Source organism: Peromyscus maniculatus, chromosome 4 (assembly GCF_049852395.1).
Source record: "Peromyscus maniculatus bairdii isolate BWxNUB_F1_BW_parent chromosome 4, HU_Pman_BW_mat_3.1, whole genome shotgun sequence".
In the NCBI taxonomy this organism is placed as follows: domain Eukaryota; kingdom Metazoa; phylum Chordata; class Mammalia; order Rodentia; family Cricetidae; genus Peromyscus; species Peromyscus maniculatus.
In genome coordinates this window covers 40,067,541-40,088,386 of record NC_134855.1, presented here as the reverse complement: position 1 = coordinate 40,088,386, position 20,846 = coordinate 40,067,541, and the positions used below count along the sequence as shown (strand labels likewise).

General features: G+C 34.5%; 1 protein-coding gene across 9 annotated transcripts in view; it reads right to left on the bottom strand.

Moving 5' to 3' along the window:
- Nucleotides 1-20,846, bottom strand: part of Slc4a10 (solute carrier family 4 member 10) — a 279,026-nt gene that overhangs the window by 79,645 nt on the left and 178,535 nt on the right. For 3 of the 9 annotated variants that reach the window (XM_076569565.1, XM_076569563.1, XM_006984614.4), the window contains 3 exons: nucleotides 20,477-20,665; nucleotides 11,619-11,710; nucleotides 3,025-3,182 (listed from right to left, as the gene is read on the bottom strand). In XM_076569565.1, coding sequence (XP_076425680.1) covers nucleotides 3,025-3,182; nucleotides 11,619-11,710; nucleotides 20,477-20,665 — 439 coding nt within the window. Of the gene's footprint in view, nucleotides 1-3,024; nucleotides 3,183-10,613; nucleotides 10,704-11,618; nucleotides 11,711-20,476; nucleotides 20,666-20,846 lie in introns of all 9 variants that reach the window. The other 6 variants (XM_006984611.4, XM_006984608.4, XM_076569562.1 and 3 more) reach the window with 3 other exon arrangements.

Below are 20,846 nucleotides of genomic sequence, written 5' to 3'. Positions count from 1 at the left end.
TGAATAGGAAGCAGAAAAGTTCACGAGTACACAAAATGAAGACCATTCGAGTGGAAGAAGGGCAACACAGTATTGTGCATTAAGAGAGAACACATTATTAACATCCAGTCACTGTACACACATTCTTATAAAAACTGCTAGGACTTAAAAATTAGCTAGGCAGAAGAAAAGAAAAAGGTGTGAAAATTTAAGAGTGCCATGTATTTTGCAGTAGTATTCTGGAATGTTCATGTGTTAAATGGTTTACATTATTAAGGAAGACTCTATCAGGTGTAGTTCTTAGTTAATATAATTCTATGCTTTGTTTAGCTGTAAGTTTTAGTGATTACACAGTTCTATATGAAGCACCTAGTAGACAATCTTAGAGGTTATGTGTAACATTAATTTTCCATCAGTTATAATTGAACCCAAATCAAACTTGACTCTGTGTGTGAGAGAGTTAATATATAAAAAAATAATTGAATGTGGTGGCAGAAGCTTTATCAACTATAATACTTATGAGAAAATTTCTAACCTGTGAGTATCTTGCTATTTTTAAAGTTTCTACTGCATGTGCTATTTATAAAACCCTAAAAGATTATTTTCCTGACACATCTACTGTATGTTGCCTTTACAATCATGGCATGCCCTTTTTTCCTCCTAAGAAAGGATAATTGGGGTTCACAGATAGTTTCCTTTATTCTATTTGTCTAATCTTCTTTCATTTTCTACCTTTTCTAAATAAACATCTCTCTCTACACAGTGACTCTATTGTGCCCCCAATTTTTTCTTCATTTTCTCTACATATTCTTTGCTGTGTCAGTATGGATGAGGCCACCTAAGCCTGACACTTTTCAAAGTGAGGGTATATAACCTAATCATGGCTATACTCTACCATGGGAATTTTTCTTTTCTTTAAAATACACAAACTGTTAATGTCATAAATAGCTCTCATTTACTCATAGGTCTCCAAATACCTTCCTCAGTGGTGAAATATCAATATCCAACAGAATGGGAATTTGAAACTGCTACAGTTTCTACTACTCTACAATTAGTAAACATGACACATGAAATCAAAAACCCAGATTTCCATAAACTCTATTTTTTTTTTTGAGACAGGGTTTCTCTCTATAGCCTTGACTGTCCTGGAACTCACTCTGTAGATCAGGTTAGCCTCAAACTCATAGAGATCTACCTGCCTTTGGTGCCCAAGTGTTGAGATTAAAGGTGTACGTACTAGGCTTTCCCTTTTGGCCACCAACCAGCTCCCAAACCATGCAGCAGACTTATTATTAGTTTTGAATGCCTGGCCAGGCTTAAGCTCGTACCTGGCCAGCTCTTTAACTTAAATTAACCTGTTTATCTACCTTTTGCCTCAGGGATTTTTACTTTCCTTCCTTCTGTATGTCTTATTTTCACTGCTTCTCATGTCTGCTAGCTGGTGGCTGCCTGGCTTCTGGCCCCAGGCCAGAAATTCTCTCCTCCCTTCTCCTTCTCCTCTTCTTGTCTCTTTTCTAAGCGTAGATTCCTCCTGTTTATTCTCTCTGCCTGCCAGTCCTGGCTATCCCTCTCCTGCCTAGCTATTGGCTGTTCAGCTTTTTATTAGACTAATCAGGTGCTTTAGGCAGGCAAGGTGAAACAAATGCAACACATCTTTACATGATTAAACAAATACAGCATAAACAAGTGTAATGCAACTTTACACAGTTAAAATAATATTACACAGAATGAACAAATGTAACATATCTTTGCCTACTTAACGTTCTACAACAGGTGTGCACCACCACGGCCTGGCATCTAGAAACTTTTAATACTATGTAATTTGCATATAGAAAAATACAGCCTTATTCACACAATTATATGCTATTTGAATATACTCAGTTTACCTCCCAATTTTTAATTGCAAGTTGATATGTATATCAGTATCCTCCAAATGGGATAAATAGACATTTACTTCTTATATTTTTGGTTGTGAGCCTAGCCTTTAACGGCTGAGCCATCTCTCCAGCCCGACATTTACTTCTATAACCTTAACAGTAACCAGGTTTCTCACTCAGACCAAGCAGACAGGTGGTTCAATTGACTACCTTACAGAGTCCTTACCAAAAGGGTCCTTACAGAATGAGGCTTCTCCTACTTCTACTATCCCCTACTTCTTGAATATCTTCTCTGTAACCAAACAGTGGAGTGATTTGTGTTATGTTTTGAGTTAGAATCAGAGGTTCACAGAAGAAAAAAATCTGTGCAGCACTTCTCAACTCTTTTGTTTCCCTAAGCAGACAGGCTCTGCCATGGCTAGACAGAGCCAGGTGAGCATAAGAATCAGGTTGAATGGTCTCAGGAGAGACAGAAACAAGATTCCTAGATAAAGCAGTAAGGGTCTAACATGTTAAAGTCAATGTTCTACTCTTTGTTTTCTTTTCTCACAGTTTTACCCATGAGCACCCTTATATCTATAAATCAGGAATCAATAATAATAGAATTCAGTTCTCATTTTACCTCTATCTATTAGTTTCAACACATCACTAAATAGAAAACAAGTTCAGGTCACCAAATTAAAGTTGGGCTTTTGACCAGAATCACCCACTTTCACTGGATGACTACCAATGATTCTTCAAACGCTGTGTGAAAGAACAAATGTCCTAGTGCTGAAGTATGAAACATTTGATCCCAACCAGGCATTTCCACAGATGTGGAAGGCCTACTCCAACAGAGCTAAGTCTTCCATGGTCCTCTCTGGTAAGACCACATACTTAGATCCTCTTCCTAAATACATAGTTCAATATAATCTTTGAAAAACTGTGAAACAGACCTGGAGTCTACAGAGAAGGAGCATGCCTAAAATGAAATAAGAAGTTTCAGAAGGAGAAAGAAAGGGCAGAATACTTTTTAAACCATTCCCCCATGCTTATAAGCAAGAGACAGTAGGTTTATGGACAATAAATCCATTCCTAGTCACCGATCTATCAGACAATTGTATTAAAATATTGCCATTTCCTAAAATAAATTATTCCATAAGCATGAAAATGTCTTGGGTACTTTTACCTGCTTGGGATTGGAACTTCAGCCAAGCCTTGGAGCAAGACAGCCGGAGACAGCCTGACAAAGGCGACCACAGTTCTGTCCAGGAACTCCAGCTCTCCCACCAAAATGTTTGAAGCCTCAGCACCTGGAGGAATCTTCTTCATAAAATGTAGATCAACCTGAGGGCATCACAAGTAAATATTTTAACCATAATAATCACATTTAATTATAATGCCTACAAATTTAATATCTTTAATAATAAAATGTACAGATGAATTTTGTACATTTCCACTAATGTTTAACATATGGATAATTTAAAATAAATATATTCTTAGAGTATAATATGACTTTAACATTTGTTTTTATTCTAATTATGCTGTCCTTCATATTGTATATTTGGCCTAAGAAATTCTTCAGTTTAAGCTATTTACCATATAACTGGGATATGACAGAATAAAAATAAAGGTTAAAAGTATAGCATTTTGAACTACATCTACTATGAAATGTCTGTGGTTTAAATGAATGAAAATAAAACAAAAAGGGCCGCTAAAAAGAAGAAATGTTAAGAGTAAAGGGTGATGTCTGAAAATGCATGTATAGTCTTTAAATACATATTAGTTTTATGCATGGGGCTTCAATGAAAATGAAACAGTGACTTTGTAGAATTTGCAAGGCCTATTTCTTGTTCCTAAGTCATTTGAGTTGCTTTTTATGGAACATGTTTTTAGGGACAAGGAGTTTATCTGCCCTAGTAATTGGTTTTATGCAATTATGCTAACGAAAAGGGGACCAAGGATCAAAGTGGGAATAAGAGAGAGAGAGAGAGAGGAGAGAGAGAGAGAGAGAGAGAGAGAGAGAGAGAGAGAGAGAGAGAGAGAGAGAGAGAGCACTCTGCCATGTGTCAATGAGGCTAAGAAGATGGTTTTAGACAAGATAATTGTTTTGAAGGCTTAAAAAGTTAGAAAATACCAGTTCAAGAAGTTTTAAATTAATAACTGTTTTAAAGTACATTGTATGCACACAAGTAACATAGACTGAGCAGCTTATATTTCACACATATATGCATTTAGTAACAATTAGTGAAAAAGAGGACATGTATTTGGAAGACAACAAGAAAGGGTATATGGGAGGTTTTGGAGGGAGGAAGGAAAAAGGAAGAAATGATATAATTATAATCTTAAAAATAAATTTTTTTAAAAATACCTTATAAATCAATAACTATAGTCTAATGATTATGTTTAAAATGTTACTGAAATTAAGGCATTAGTACAGATATTTAAAGATATGAAATAAATTATATGTAAGCTATGGCTGTTAAAATAATAAAACAGTATATATAGCTCTATTTATTAAAAGGATTAAATATAATAGCAGTTTATATAGATGTAATAGTAGAGCATTTGCCTAGCATGTGGTCAGCTCTACATAACCTCTCCAGAACTGAAAAATAACACAACTAAAGATAACAATATGCAGCATTCCATCAATATCATAGTAATACTTTATCTTAAAGAATCATTTATGAAATTAAAAGTTTGCATAAAAAGAATATTTCACAAATATTGTAAGCTACAAACTCCATCATATTCTCTATAAATATACCCCCAATATAAATGTATAAGTTCTTCAAGTATGTATGATGAATATTATATGTCATGTATTTTGCTTCTGTAGAATCTAATCTTTCAATTCATAGATAAGCAAGGCTCATTTGTGGCCTCATTGTGATATTTAACTTGCTTTAAATTAGTAATGTTTACACTTTTGCCATAATGGAAAAGATTCCAGGAAAAAAATAAAAGATTTCCTATATACTATATGTGTTGGGATATTTGTTGTTGTTGAGAATGTGCATGTGTGTGGTAAATTGTGGAGGCCCACAGAGGCTCCCTAGTAAGGCCTTACTCAAGGCCAGAAAATCTGAGCTTGCTTTACCCAGCAGAGCTGCCTAACAGGATGATTTGACCGGGGGCGTGGTTACCAGGTGTTTTGAAGGGTCTACACTTGGCTGTACATTGTGCTTTGATCTTAAAAGGGGGAGGTCTTTTGCCTCTTGCCTGGGTAGTGTATAAAAAGCACATTAGAATAAATCTGAAGGCGGCTGGGTAGACCTCCTGAAACTATCCGGTGTCTCTGTCTTTCTCTCCGTCTCCATCTATATTTCTATCTAATACTTCCTCATTCCTCTCTCCACCCCGCAAGACAACCTTCGACATATTGGAGCTGGTCTTCCACAGTTAATGTGCATGTTTATGTGTGTGTGAGCATGTGTGTGAATGTCAGAAGTTAATGTCAGATAGCTTCTTCCATCTTATACAATGAAGCAAGGTCTCTTAAACCCAGAGCTCCCTGATTCCCTTGATCTACCTAGTCAGCTTGCTTCAGGGATCCCTGTCTCTGCTTCCCGCGAGTTAGAGTAGGTTTACAGGCAGTCTACCGAAACTGCTGGCATTTACGTGGGTGTTAGGAATCTGAATGCAACTCCTCACGCTTAGCCTCCGTCTAACCACTCTTAGTGCTATGAAAAAAAAATACGCAACAATGTTTTACAAAATTTTCCAAGTTTAAAAGAATAAATAACTAAATTTTATCAACCCATGGAATTAATACAACAGAACAAAACTTTAAAAGAGAAAATGACTGTTTACAAAGCCCAATAGAGACTGGTGAGATGGCTCAGGCACTTGCTGCCAAATTTAAGATGTAAGTTTGATCCCTTGAACTCGAATGGTGGAAGAAGATAACTGGCTCCTGCATACTGTCCTCTGGTCTTTACATACACACTGTAGCAGACAAGCGCCCCCCCCCACATACACACACACACACACTCACACACACACACACACACACACACACACACACACACGCTCACACACACATACACACACACAAACACACAGAGGCACACACACATACACACACACACACACACACACACTCACACACACACACATACACACACACACTCACACACACAAACACACAGGCACACACACATACACACATACACACACATACACACACACAAACGCACACACACAGGCACACACGTGTGCGCGCACACATATACATGCACACACGCACACACATACATATACACACACACAAATGCAACATACAGATGTAACACAAATTTTAACTTAAAAATAAAAACATAATTTGTAATTAATATGAAATTTATTGGTAATACTTGAGGTATAAATTCTGCCTAGATGACTTTGTTCAAATTTATTTCTTATTCAACAAATATCAAAATCTTTGCTATTAAAGTCTGTACCTCAGAGAAGGAGCAAATACAAAATTAACTGCTTTAAATTGAAATTCAGTTGAGTCAAAGACTGCATAGAATATTAAAGAAGTTTAATCTACAAAAAAATGTGACCATTATATATGACTTTAAATTACATTAAACCAGTTATATAATTGATACCTATTACACAGTAAAAGCTATGCAGATCAGCAAATTTATCTTTTTATTTTAAATATAATAAATTATATGTGTCTGGGGCCAATCATTGTATTAAAATCATTATATTATATTATTCTTGTACCACATGGATATTTAGGGAAGGTGGTAGATTTCATAATACATTTAATCATACTTATATTTTCAGATTGAATTATACCTAGAATAGTCCTATATTTTTATACTTGTATTACTTCATGATTCATAAAGAATCTCATTTAGTAATATCTTATTAAAATGAAAGATGATATTTAAGAACCACAAATTTAATCTTGTATAAATTTATAGCTAAATATACAGTACTTGAGAGTCTAGGTTACAATAGCTTTCTAAGACACTCCCCTAGTGGATTCAAACACTTGAAACAGACATAGAAAAATCCTGGAAGTTTCTAGTGCTTTGAAGAGAACCTTGAAGGAGCCAAGCTACATTTTGGGACTTCTGGATTTATATTATATTTCTAGGCTCTGTGGACCCCACTGTTAAGCCAAGAAGAGAAAGATGCCTGATTCTAGCTATTTGGGATTTAAGCTTTTGATGAAAATAGTTCATCTCTAGGCAACAAGAGAGAAGACCACAGTGGAGCTGGAGATGTCTGGCCAAGGCACACACTTAGAGCTAAAAGAAAAGGAGATGGAAATTTAAGAAGAAAGCTCAAGTCTTAAGGCTATTAGTAAAAGCACAGTGGTTGATAGAGGTTCTTTCTAGGCTATGGTGCCTGACACTATGATCGGGAGCAGGTAGCATTTTTAAGTTCTCCAGGACTCAGTTTTTTCCCTAAATGATGCGACTAAGGTTTCTTACTCTTAATATGCTTCATGTACAGCAGAAAGATGGAAAAAAAAAGACAGAACTTATTTCTAGGTGCGGAATTATGGAACACTTCTTTAGGACCACTTGAAATAAAAGAATCACTCTTGGTATTCTTCTCCTTCTTCTAGGTAAATGACAGCCTACAGAATGGGGAAAAATCTTCACCTACCCCACATCTGACAGAGGGCTGATATCCAGAATATATAAAGAATTCAAGAAACTAGTCATCAAAATACCTAACAATCCAATTAAAAAATGGGCTACAGAGCTAAACAGAGAATTCTTAAGAGAAGAATCTCAAATGGCTGAAAGACATTTAAGGAATTGCTCAACATTCTTGGTCATCAGGAAAATGCAAATCAAAACGACTCTAAGATACCATCTTATACCTGTCAGAATGGCTAAGATCAAAAACACTGAAAACAGCTTGTTTTAGAGAGGATGTGGAGCAAGGGGAACACTCCTACAATGCTGGTGGGAGTGCAAACTTGTACAGCCACTTTGGAAATCAGTATGATGGTTTCTCAGAAAATTAGAAATCAATCTCCCTCAAGACCCAGCTATACCACTCTTGGGCATATACCCAAGAAATGCTCAATCATACCACAAGGACACATGCTCAACTATGTTCATAGCAGCATTATTTGTAATATCCAGAACCTGGAAACAACCTAGATGCTCCTCAACTTAAGAATGGATAAAGAAAATGTGGTTCATATACACAATGGAGTACTACTCAGCAGAGAAAAACGATATTATGAGGTTTGCAGGCAAATAGATGGAACTAAAAAAAAATAGCATCCTGAGTGAGGTAACCTGGGCTCAGAAGGACAAACATGGTATGTACTCACTCATAATGGATACTAGATGTAAAGCAAAGAATAACCAGACTGCAACCCACAGCTCCAGGGAGGCTAGCTAGCAGGGAGGACCTTAGGAAGAACGCATGGATCACCCAGCAAAAGAGAAATAGATGAGATCTGCATGAGCAAACTGGGGAAGGGGGGGGGTAATGGAGGGTAAGGAATGGAGGATGAGAACATAGGGGAACCGGCAGTTCAAGCTGGAACAGGGACAGAGTAGGAGAGCAAGGAAAGAGATACCATGATAAATGAAGACATCATGGGAATAGGGAGAAACAGAATGCTAGGGAAGTTCCCAGGAATTCACAAGGATGGCCCTGTCTTAGACTAATGGCAACAGTTGAGAGGGTGCCTGAACTGGCCTACTCTGGTGATTAGATGGCTGAATAACCTGTCATCATAGAGCCCTCATCCAGAGACTGATGGAAGCAGATGCAGGACCCATGGCTGTGTGTCAAGACGGGCTGCAGGAGTCCAATTGATGAAAGAAAAGAGGGATTCTATGAGCAAGGACATCAAGATAATGATGGGAAAATGTAGAGAAACGACCAGCCAAACTAGCAGAAACGCATGAACTGTGGACCAATAGCTGAGGAGCCCCCATGGTACTAGACTAGGCCCTCTGGATAGATGGCACAGTTGTTTAGCATGAACTGTTTAAGGGGCCCACAGGCAGTGGGATCGGGACCTGTCCCTGGTGCAAGAGCCAGCTTTTGGGAGCCTAAGACCTATGGTGGGACACTTTGCACAGTCTTAGTGCAGGGAGGAGGGGCCTGGACCTGCCTCAACTGAATGTACCAGGCTCTGCTGACTCCCCATGAGAGACGTTGCCTTGGAAGAGGTGGGAATGGAGGGTGGGTTGGGAGGGGGTAGGACTGGGGGACTCAAGGAGGGAAGAGAGGGGAATTTGTGGTTGGTATGTAAAATGAATAGAAAAATCTCTTAATAATAAAAAAATGAAAAAAATCACTGTTGACATAAAATAGCCATTTTTACTGTTTAAAAAAAATCAAAACAAAACAAAGAGGTTTATATTATTTTGAAACATCTACTTTTTGAAGGCTTAATGGAAAGAGCCACAATCTGATGTAATAGATTATGTTAATTCATTACTTAATTGAATAAGCCTGATGGGCCTAATCATTGTAGAGGCTAAAGATGTGTAGATTGAAGGCTGATAGAACATAGACTCAAGTTACATAAAATGAAAAAGGTACTTTTAATATCTCAATTTTTGAGTGAGATTTAGGATCTATATAACTACTTAAAATATTGAAACGGACACAGTAATGTGGAGATTAGCTGAACTTTAATAAATCCACCACCAAACTGAAATCATTAGTTTAAAAATATCTTAACTTGCATACCTTCAAAATCTGGCACTGAGAATAGTTTCCAAGGTGATGGATCACAACAATGCCTTCCAAACTCTAATTCTCTGCTCTACCAGGTTATAAAACTGGGAATGTTTCTTATTTTGTTTTATTACTCTAAAACTAAGGACTTAAACTATTTTGAATATTATAGGATTCCTTCAAAAAAAAATCTCAAACATTGTTGAAGGTACTAAAGGTCCTGTGGAGACCAGCATATCAAATCTGGTCTGGAATTTATTCTGACACTATCATTCCCACTCTTTTCCTTGAGTAGCTACTTTATGCTCAGTCTCTGACAAACCGTAATATCATTAAATCTCCACAACCAAATAATAAACATGCATTATACTTATTTTAGGCAATGATAAGGCTGCAGTGTAGAGAGCTTCTATAAAAGCAGTCATAGATATATGCTACACAGATAGAATTCAAAAGGCATGTTCTTTCCAATGAACGATGCTATGGACAAAAGACAGATAGATGCAGATGTCTGGCTTAAGTTTCATCAAATGGGCCAGTAAATGAACATGCAATGATGAAGGAGAGGATTAAAAGAGAGAAACTCTGGTTTTCACATTTCTGTAGTTCTAATTGTTAGGGGGTCCTGGGGATAAGACTACTGTTCTGTCTTTAATTGACAATCTTTATTTCTCTTTAATGGTGATGAATTATTTTTGAAGGTCATGAAGACAGGTCACCAAAAACTCCAAAATAATATGAATATGTAAAATTCAATGTATACATTTTTAATTTTAAAAGTAATTTATTCAAGTGATGATCTACATAGTTTAAAAATCACTATTTTTGAAAAATGTCAAATATCCCATTGTTAAAAGATAGTCAATTTTTTAATGTCATCACTTTTAAGATTGAATTTATTTTGAATTAAGAACAGCAGAAATTAAATTTATGGTAGTTTGTGACAGTTTTATTATAACTTACAGATGAATGATGATGTAATGCTTTAAAAATATAATTCTTATAGTGGCAGATGGAATACATTTAAACCGGTTTAATATTTGAATTACATGCCTCCATACAGTGAAATGAGCTTTGAACTACTGTAGAAATAGAGCCCAAATATGCCCTCACCTCTCTCTCTTGCTGGTGTGGAGGTCCTTTTTCATGCCTTTGTTTCATCCCACATGGACTAGTATGCCCCTTTTGTTGGCCTCCCAGTCCCTGCACGCATAATTAACAGACTTCAGCTGGTACATCATGCTCCCACAATCCTCCACCAGGCACCAGAAGGAAAGCATGCACTGAACTAGCCTGGCTCAAGGAGACACTGTCCCAGGGATGCTAAAACAGGTCCAAGGAGCTGATTGCCATCAATCTTTTCAGAACTTTGATCTTCATTACTTCCTCAGACTGAAATCCATTCCCACTTCCTCCTCCTATTGCTAATGCTTTATCAGAGTACTACTTCCTTATCAGCCACTCAGATAAAATTGTTCAACATCTTTATTTTTGGCCAGTATTGAAACTTCTCTGTTCTATTCAGCTGTTACTTTGTCATAGCTACTGTAGCACATATACAAAGTCAGGAATGCATTAACCAAAAATCCCTTCATTTGCACTAACTCATTGTTTTCTTAGTATAAATCCAAATAATTATTTTATTTAGATAATATCCAACTAGAAGTAGCCCTCAACATAATCAGCCTTAGGCATGTTTTTATTCAAACTTTTATTTTACCTTGTAGGGTATCCTCACACTGACTTCTAATTATATAGTAAGGTAAAGATTTATATAAAATGACTTGCTTTTCTACATAATAAGATTGTTTTGAGGCGGAAAATCTAGCAAATATTTTTCAAACAACAGATTAAGCTTCCTATGAAGTCCAATTGTCCTTTTTACTTCAAGAGATACATTACAAGTGGCTGAATCCAAAAGATGATTCATAAAACTTACATGGTTGTTTTCTCAAATAAGCAAAGCTCTGCATGTGAACTGAACTCTAACACTGTCTATAACAATTTCAAGCTTTGGCTAAGAAACCAACTAAAGGCATGCGGATGCATGTGTCAACAGTTAGCGAGTTTCCACTAGAGATTCAGCAGCTCACTTAGACTGAAGACAGAAAAGCTTACCTTGCTGAAGTCAACAGTGCTGTTTTCCCTGCTAACGTCATTTTTATTGTCAGCACAGGCTGGAGCAGACTGAGGAGAAACAACCTGACCTGCTGAAAGAGATTGTTAGTACAGAAGACAAACAATTACTAACATAGTTCTAGGCATACTGGGTGAAAGATGAACTTCAATTTAACTAAACTAACTAGAATTTTTAATGAGCTTATGATGTAAGCATGAACATTCAATTAAATAGAACTATACAATAGAAAGATTATCAATTACAGATAGAAATGGGAGAAGTCAATCAAGCACATTTAAGCCAATAATCAATTTAAAACTCTAAATGATTATTCTCTTTGAAGAAAAGCTGCCTTCAAAACTTAATTAAATGTAACCATAATTTAAAGTTCATTGATTTCTAAACATCAATTAAAACTAATTGCACATACTTAAAAAGGCATAAATTTCAAGCTCTGACTGAAGCATTTTTGACAATATAAGAAAGGATGAATATCATTAAGTGCTCAGCATATTTTTAGGTTCTATTACACTTAAAAATCCAAATCACTTCGTTCTTTAGCAATAAAATTTAGAGACGGAGCTTATTAGAAACATGTGTCTTGTGCCTGTAACTATTCAGTCACAGAAGCTCTCTTGTTCATCTACTAGCCAAGAGAAGATCACTAAACTAGAGTTGCATTGGTTTTCCATGCACATTATTGAAAATATAATTATGCTGTAGTTCTCCCTTCTTGTACACAAGATCAGGGTAATGGAGCCGGGAATATGACCACGACCGGAAAACATTAACATCCGTCATTTACTATGCAACAGTCTCTGCAAGCATAAATCATTTTAAATCTGCCCATAGTTAGCAATTAAATGATAATTCACTCAGTTGACTTGATTTCCCCTACCTATCCTCGGCCCGTCTTCACTTGTTACTTTCACTGTGAAGCAGGGAAATCAAAATCGATGTTGAAGCCTTGACTACAGTTCCATTCCCCTCAGCGGCTTCCAAACCCTCTTTTACTTTCATTGATCTCAAACATGAGAAATACTCTTTGTGTCTAACTTTTCTCTCTCCATGCTGAAATCTCAATTTTATCCAGAATTCACCTCTATTCTCATCCTTCCCAGTTGCTGCCATCTCTGAACTTCTCTTGACTCCCTTAAATAGTTACACAAAATTTTTTCTTCAATTTTTTCCCTGATCACCAATATGATTTTAAAAAATTATTTATTTTAAATACTAGTATAGTTTTACTGCTTAGACTAGTAAGGCTGTCAGTCAGAGATCATCCGTTAATAGATAACAACTTCTGGATTAAAATAATTTTGTCAGAAAGTCATAGATTTAATATTCTTCTAAAATTTAATATTTTCTGCTTTCATCAAACACAGAAAAATAATATATGTTGGGAATGTAAAAATAAAATGACATTTTAAATAAAATTCACCTCAAATCACAGACAAAGATTCTGACTTCTGAATGGTTAATTTAAGGCAGTGTATATCATCAGAGAGGTCAGATGAGCATCCATTCTCCCATCTCTACCTGCAATGTGTAGCTACAACTGTATTGTTCAGCAGTAGCCACCATTCAATTTACCATTCTCAAAATAATAACTGTTATTTTTAAAAAGTCTTTTACATAATGCATTTGTGCTACTAACAGATGTCTTCAATCACCAGTTTCACAACATTTGTCCATATTTTCATGAGTTAGAACATTAGATATATCTAAAACTAAATTGATTAAATGTTCTGGAAAATTGAGTGGTAATACTCAAGTCATAGAAAAATTAAATGAACATATATGTTTTCTTACAATAATTTATGTCATATAGTCAGAAACTACATGAAATATCAATTGCTTAAAGCTGTAAGAAAACATATACCAAGAGTCAACTTAATGCAAAATCAACTTAGATGAGATTGAATCAGACAGCAAATATGCTAGACCTTATAATTTGAAAAATCTAGTTTTTGTTTTCATTCATATATTTAATGAACTATATTTCATAAGCTATATTCAGGTTATGAACTATATTTAAACATGGGCACTAATATTTCATTTTGTAAATATTTGTGATCTGTAATGTGTTGCTATTATGTGATAATTGTAATAAATATATTTGGAGATTTACAGTTCTATGCTATTCTTGTTTTAAGACTAAAAAATATAAAATATTACCTTACAAAGCTGATAATCATAAAGTGAATTAGGAACCACTTTCTCTGAATATTTTAAGTGATATTAGTACTGACCTAATTCCTGATATCAAGCATGAAGCACACTAGCTGACAGTAAGCTCTTGTTACTTCCAGAGTACAGACATGTCCAGAGAATGTGTACTACAGTACAGAGAATGTATACTAAATACAACCACCCTCTGGTATAGAGAAACCACAGTATTTGTATCTTCTATACTTTAGAAAAATACATAAATATATTTATCACACTAAAGTCCTTCAAAGTTTAAATAACATTTAAAATCATAGTGTTACTTTTAAAACTATACATAAAATAAATCAAATAATATAAATAAAGCAGTTTCGACAACTTTGCTACTGAAAACCTGTAGGAATCATTTAAGATCTAAACTAAACAGTTTGGCTTATGTTATTTAGGAAAATTATAAGATCTTTAAATAAAGCTTCTTCTTTTTGTTACATTCACAAAGCTAAGATGCATGCATCGTAACAGTCCATGGAACTACGAGATTCCCCAGACAGTAGAACGGCTTTCATAACTGTTGTCCGTTATAGTTTTTTGCCTAAAACGTTATTCAACTGTCACCACCTTTAGAAAGATTATGGGCTTAGATTCAAAAGTCCATTTCATGAACTCAAATACTATCACAGAAAATGAATAAATACATTTAGGGAAGGACATCTCTAATATGACTGCTAACTTCTATGATGAAAAGTGTCATTCATAAAATGACAGTTTTCAGGTATAGTGACTATTTTCTAATGGAATAGGAAAGAGTTTTCAAGAATATTTTCCTCTCCAGGGGAAACAAGTCAAAGGTTGGAGATCAACACTCATGCACTGGAAACTTTGCAAGAACTGCTGGCTTGGGATGACTTCGTAGTTACTCTGACACTTCGTTTGCAAACAGATGTTTTGCCTATTTCCTTCTAACTTCTTCACCTTGTCCACTGATTGTTGTCCAGACTAAAACTTCCCTTGATCAAATAGTACTATAAAGTTAGATTGCCTTTACTATCATATTATGTAAATCTCAAGGCATTAAAATATCATTAAGAAACTTCTATGAATTCATTATTCTTCTGTATTTCATGAAAATTATCCAAAGCTTGATAAAATGTTGATATCATTAATATTAACTGATGCCTATGACTATTTAAATGTAAATATTTGAGATATTTCGCATCATCCTCTCTAATTCAACATTCATGTTTAATTAATTTACATTATTTATCTGTTAAATATATGGTTCTATATTTTAATGAAAAATAATGTATTTCATTATATATGAGTTAAAGTGTATAGCATTTATATTAGCACCTGTTTGATTTTCTTTGACTCACATGTGAGTCTTTACATACAGTTCTCTCCTATATGTAAACTGTGTGCGTGAGTGATATAAAACAGAAGTTTTAGCATTTTCATCTGGTCTAATTCAAGTCACTAGATAATTTATTACCGACATGTATCATTATTTGCTACTGGTTAATCCAGTATCAATCATATGTCATGGAAGGAAACTGGGATGAAGACATGGAGGTGCAGTACTATTAGCCTAGAGTCCACGCTGGTTTACACTACCTCCGAACCTTCAACGCATTTAGAGTACCCAAAAGGTAGGAGATGAGGGAGGTACAGAGATGAGATGAGCCTGTTAGAGACAGACACAAGACAGAGCAAAATGAAGAAATACAGAGATGAATGACAAAGTTACATACATGTGCAACAATACATTTATTTATGGAAATAGAAAACATGGAGAAGGAGAGATAAATATTTAGAAAATTATGATTAGGTGACTACGTTTCAAAAACAGAAAGAGTATGCATGCAGTTAAAATTGTTGAAAACTGGTATGTCTGAAAATAGTTTCAAATAAGAAATTAAAACCTTAAATAGAAGTATATTTGTCCTTAGAATATAGAACCAATTTTCCATAGCCCAATGATAATACAGCCTTTAAACAGACACATTGTGTCAATAATTAATATTTTAATTTTCTTTTAACATTTTTCATATATGAGAATTTCTTAATGTGCTTTCTCTCCAGCAATACTAAAAAGTAATATTCTAGCTTTCTCCTTCAGTGCAGATCATTATGAAGAATAAATATTACATGCTATCTTATTTATGATAACGTAATATTTTAAAAAGAATGAATTTCTAAACATATAAAGACAAAATGCATCTGGAAATAAAAGTACAGCATTATAATAAAAGTGATTTTAAGGTAATAAGACAAGTTAAAAAACCACGAAGAAATATCATTAACAATACACATGTGTTTACTGCTTTAAGGGCTCAATCTACCCAGGACCAAATACTCAAAACATACTCCATCCTTCTCAGTCTTAAATGTCCTCCACTTAAGACTTTGAACATAAATTAGAGGAAACTAGCAGAAGTCCTGGAACCCTTTCTGGATTCTAAATAAAAACTGCAACTGGAAAGTATTCTAGCTAGGAGGGGGAGAAAGTGTGGAAGCAAAAGAAGAAGAGCTAGAAATTAATAGTAATGGATGGGGCAATAAAGATACCCTATACTACAGAAGCTGCGAGTCCCAGGAATTATCAAATCATGGATCAGGAAATTAACATCATTTTACAATCAAATTGCAATATAAATTTCTCCGTGTAAAAGTGAATACATGACCTAAATGATAATACAAGCATTAATATATTTTGATTTATTGATCACCTAACGCAAGTCACATTTGTGTTTGAAAAAATATTTCCAGATTCAAGAAATGGCTTGAATAGTATTGATAGTTTTCATTTCAGTACATTTTACAGGGTTCTAATGTCAAAGTAGATGCTATTTTCTATTATTTTTACCATTGTTTTGCCAAATGTAACTGTCACTTTTTATTGAAACATCAGAATCAGTCATTTTAATTCTCACAGTTTTGATGCTTAATGAAAAGTGAAAGTTAAACACAGCATGGTGGCATTAAAAATGCATGGTGAATCCATAGCATCTTGCATCTTAACCCTGAGGAGAATGTGCAGAATACCAAGAATATTTACATATATATGTAATATATACATATATATCAGTGTATTTGTAGGTGAGAGTGACAAATTATCATAACTTACTAAGAAAGAATTACAAACAGAAAGCATGTACTGGGAAAGAGAAGAGAAATAAAATATGCTATTTTGTTGATATAATATATGAAACATGGAAGACCTACATTTGAAATGCAGTGTCTGGAGGTTTAACCCTTGAGAAAACCAGGAAGCTAACATACTTAAGGAGCAATTCAATTAAGGAAACAGAAACCTATTCTAATTATTTTTCAGACTTCTTTAGGTAAATGTCAACTCATTTTTAGTGTATTTTAATTTTTTTACCCTAAAACAGAAACACATTATACAAGGGTAGAAAATTTATTTTTATCTTTTTTTCTTTTAATAAAAACATGTTCTGTTGTCAAGTATTTTTTTTAAAAAAACTATTAATTTTAATTTTATTGTCTTAAAAAAGGAAAAGTCAATCTTTCAGAGTAAAACATTTTGCTGAAGAGATTTTTTTTTAGAAAAAGAATATTACATTTACTCTTTTGGACATTTAAGCTCCATTGAATCTTTTTACTATCACGTTATAAAAATTAAGACTCTAATCTATGTTTTGAAACATCAATTCTATATTTATGCTTTGAATTCCAATTTCTTTGTTTATCTCAAGTTCGTGAGTGTACAGGGTTCAGGAGTAGATGGAGATCCTTAGTAGTAAAGGTCTTTCGCACGTTCTTTCACTTGTGGGTAGGAGACTTATTTCTAAATTGGTGAAGTCTATACATATTTTCAGATTTCCCAACACACATAATTATGTAAAGTGTGTGAGGAAGCAAAACAGAGTCATGAGGAGGTGTTAGAAGCCTAGGCTTAGAAACTGCTGCTGACAGGATGCTGCACAACAATACTTAATTGGATATATGAATCTTATTATATGTGCTTTCAAGTTCCTATTACCCTAACACATGCCCTGGAAAGATTTGTATGTGTTCATATAAAGGTTGACTGTACAGACGGCAACAGAATCACTCAGATCCTCGTTTTTAGAAAAACTAAGACATTTCACAAATGAGACAAAAGTTCTTTCCGTAAACCTTGTATATACATGTATCTACATGTAGATGTGTGATTCACAGCTGTAATTCTGTCCTCTCTCCTTCAACTGAACGGGAGTTAAAACACCAACAGTGCGGATAGTCTAGATATGACAATAAATGGTCCAGTTCAGTAAATCTCACACCTGCTTTCCTTTCCCCTAAAGTGTAGTGAAAACTTCAAATTTAAACATTGTCCTCAGCAAAAACTAAAAATTATAGAAATTGCAGCATGTAAAATCATTACCTCTTTGAATAAGCACATTTTTGTCTATATGCTATTATCTGATTTCCAATAAAAGTAATGAAAAGTTTATTTGTCCAAAAGCTCTCCATATTCTTGGAAAATTAAAACATGGGATATTTTAATAAGGTTTTTAGAAGCTAGTAACTTAAATCTCTTGTCAAAATTATTAACATTGTCCAATCAAATAAGTACTAGCATTGTAATAGCAACAATAGCTTCAACAGCATGGTTTTCTTCCTCTCTTCCCCATCTTCCTCCTCTGGGTCACTGCCAGAGTTTACAGCTTGTCTGCCCAGGGGGTCTTCTCTTAAACTCTAATAAAACTGTCCCTGAGCTTCCTTTAAAAAAAAGCACTACATTTATATCTCAGACTATAAAATCTTCAATTTCACATTAATATGTATTATGTTTTAAATGAAATTATAATTTAGAATATAAATTAATTTAAATATAGTTTTTGTCTCAATGTGAGTTCTACATCCTCAAAATAGTAGAGTCTTCTAATATAAGTTGATACATATCATAGCATGCTCGTAACACTTTTAATGAACTTTACATATACATCAATACACATGCTTCTATGTAATATCAATGCTTTATATGCAATCAAGGGCAACTTCTATATTTCATTTCTGTCTTCAATGTATTAGAAATTAAAAAACAAAAATTTCAACTGCCTTTTGTTGGCTTTATAGTGTGTAATAAGTAGAAGAAAATACAGTCTCATAAAGACATGGGATCAATATAGAAATGTGAAGTACCAACAGACAAAAACATAGAACACCAAAGGGCAGTAGAGTAGTAACCAGAGTTAAAAAAAACTTCCAAGTATAAGAAAAGGGAGACTCGAGGGCTGGGGGACAGGAGGAGGGAAGAGAGGGATAGCTGTGATTGGTATGTTAAATGAATAAAAAAATTTAATAAACATTTTTTAAAAAGGGAGAACTGTATACAGAGATTTTCAGTGAAATATACAATTCCCTCACAGCACCTAAATCACAAACAAATACTTTAAAAGCAACTTTTCAATTAGAAATATATAAGTCATTGTTATTTAACACTGTCTTGAGACAGTGTACTTAATGACCTGAAGATACTCTGAAACAAAACTGACCTGTTCATTAAGTATTTGTTTTGTTTGTAGTATGAAAACTCCTGCACAATACAAAGTCTAAAGAAAACTCATCTTCATGTATTTGTAAAGTATTCCTGAAACTTTTGAAAAATGGAAAAAAGTAATGCAAATATTTTGTGCTGTCAATCCATATACTGTAATCAATTTGCCTAAGTCAATTTTCCTAATAAGTAATTTGAAAATATTTTCATTGTTTACTTGGCTTTCAAATCAATAGCTCATGTGCTAGGTTGACTATGAACATTATGTACTTAAGGCTGACCTTGAACTTCAGATTCTCCAGCCTCTACCTAAAATCTGGGATTACAGGTATGTACCACCATGTCCAGTTTGCTCGGTGCTGCAGATAAAACTGTGTGAACACAAGACAAGCACTCTACTGACTGAGCTACATCCTAGTCATTTTTTTTTTTTGTATTTTGGAACTGAAAAGCAATTACAGCTGATAGAAGAGCAACAAATTCATATTAACTTCATATCATTTATGAAACTATCATAAGAAATTTTGAAACAATTTCTTAACGTAAATGATGAGTGACTAAATGGATTTGAGAATAAAACAAAAAATATAAGGTTACTGGAAAATAATAGTGCTCAAGTATGATGTCCTGTGAAGATGGTGAGGAGGCTGCTTGCACATTCAGATGCTTCAATGAAAACAGCAATGCACTCAAGAGCAGAAAATAGGCTTCGGATAGGTGGAGGCACATCAGGCACTGCTGGATCTTTTTATTATCAGTGATGGAATCTGTTGACTATGGCCTAGATAGAGAAAGCTTCTTTTTCTAAACAATACATAGTGATCATTACTGTTTTGATTAGAAGGCCGCTACAATATAAACCATTGCCTTACTCTTCTCAGCTATGGGAAGGGGCTTAGACTTGGGTCAAGGTGACAGCTACACCCCATTCGTGCTTGCTGTTTAGATCTGTAAGGTGATATTAGATATGGTTTATTGTATTCATTCAGGAGCCTTTTTACAAATAAGTTCTTTGTTAAAATTTCCACATTTTGATGGCAAAAATAAGAGCAATATATAATACAAACACACACACACACACAAAGACAAATCTACTAAAACAATATGAATTTCAATAAGAGGTTTTAAATATTTAGAAAAATTTAACACGTCATAGTCCTATAAAAGAGATAAAAGAGTACTTACCATTTTTATCCATGGAATTCGGTTCTGATTGTTTCTTGCCAATATCAGCAAAAGATCGGACAATGGGAATCCTGTTGGTGAGTTTTTTCTGGTTCTGGTGATGATGCTGTTTCATCAGTGCTTCATGGACTCTGTGGCGTACATCTTCATTCAGTTGACCCGAGCTGACCTGCTGGTCAAGGACCATATCTGAAGACAGGAGGAAGATAAAGAACACAGCTTTTCTGTTTAAAGTGGACACCTTGAATGTTATCCATACTAAAATAGGAAGGAATTCCTTTGACAACTTCAGTGTATGATGTTTTGAATAAAATTTCATCTTTTATAGGATTGCTACATGGAAACATGATTTTTTATTATAAACCACTCA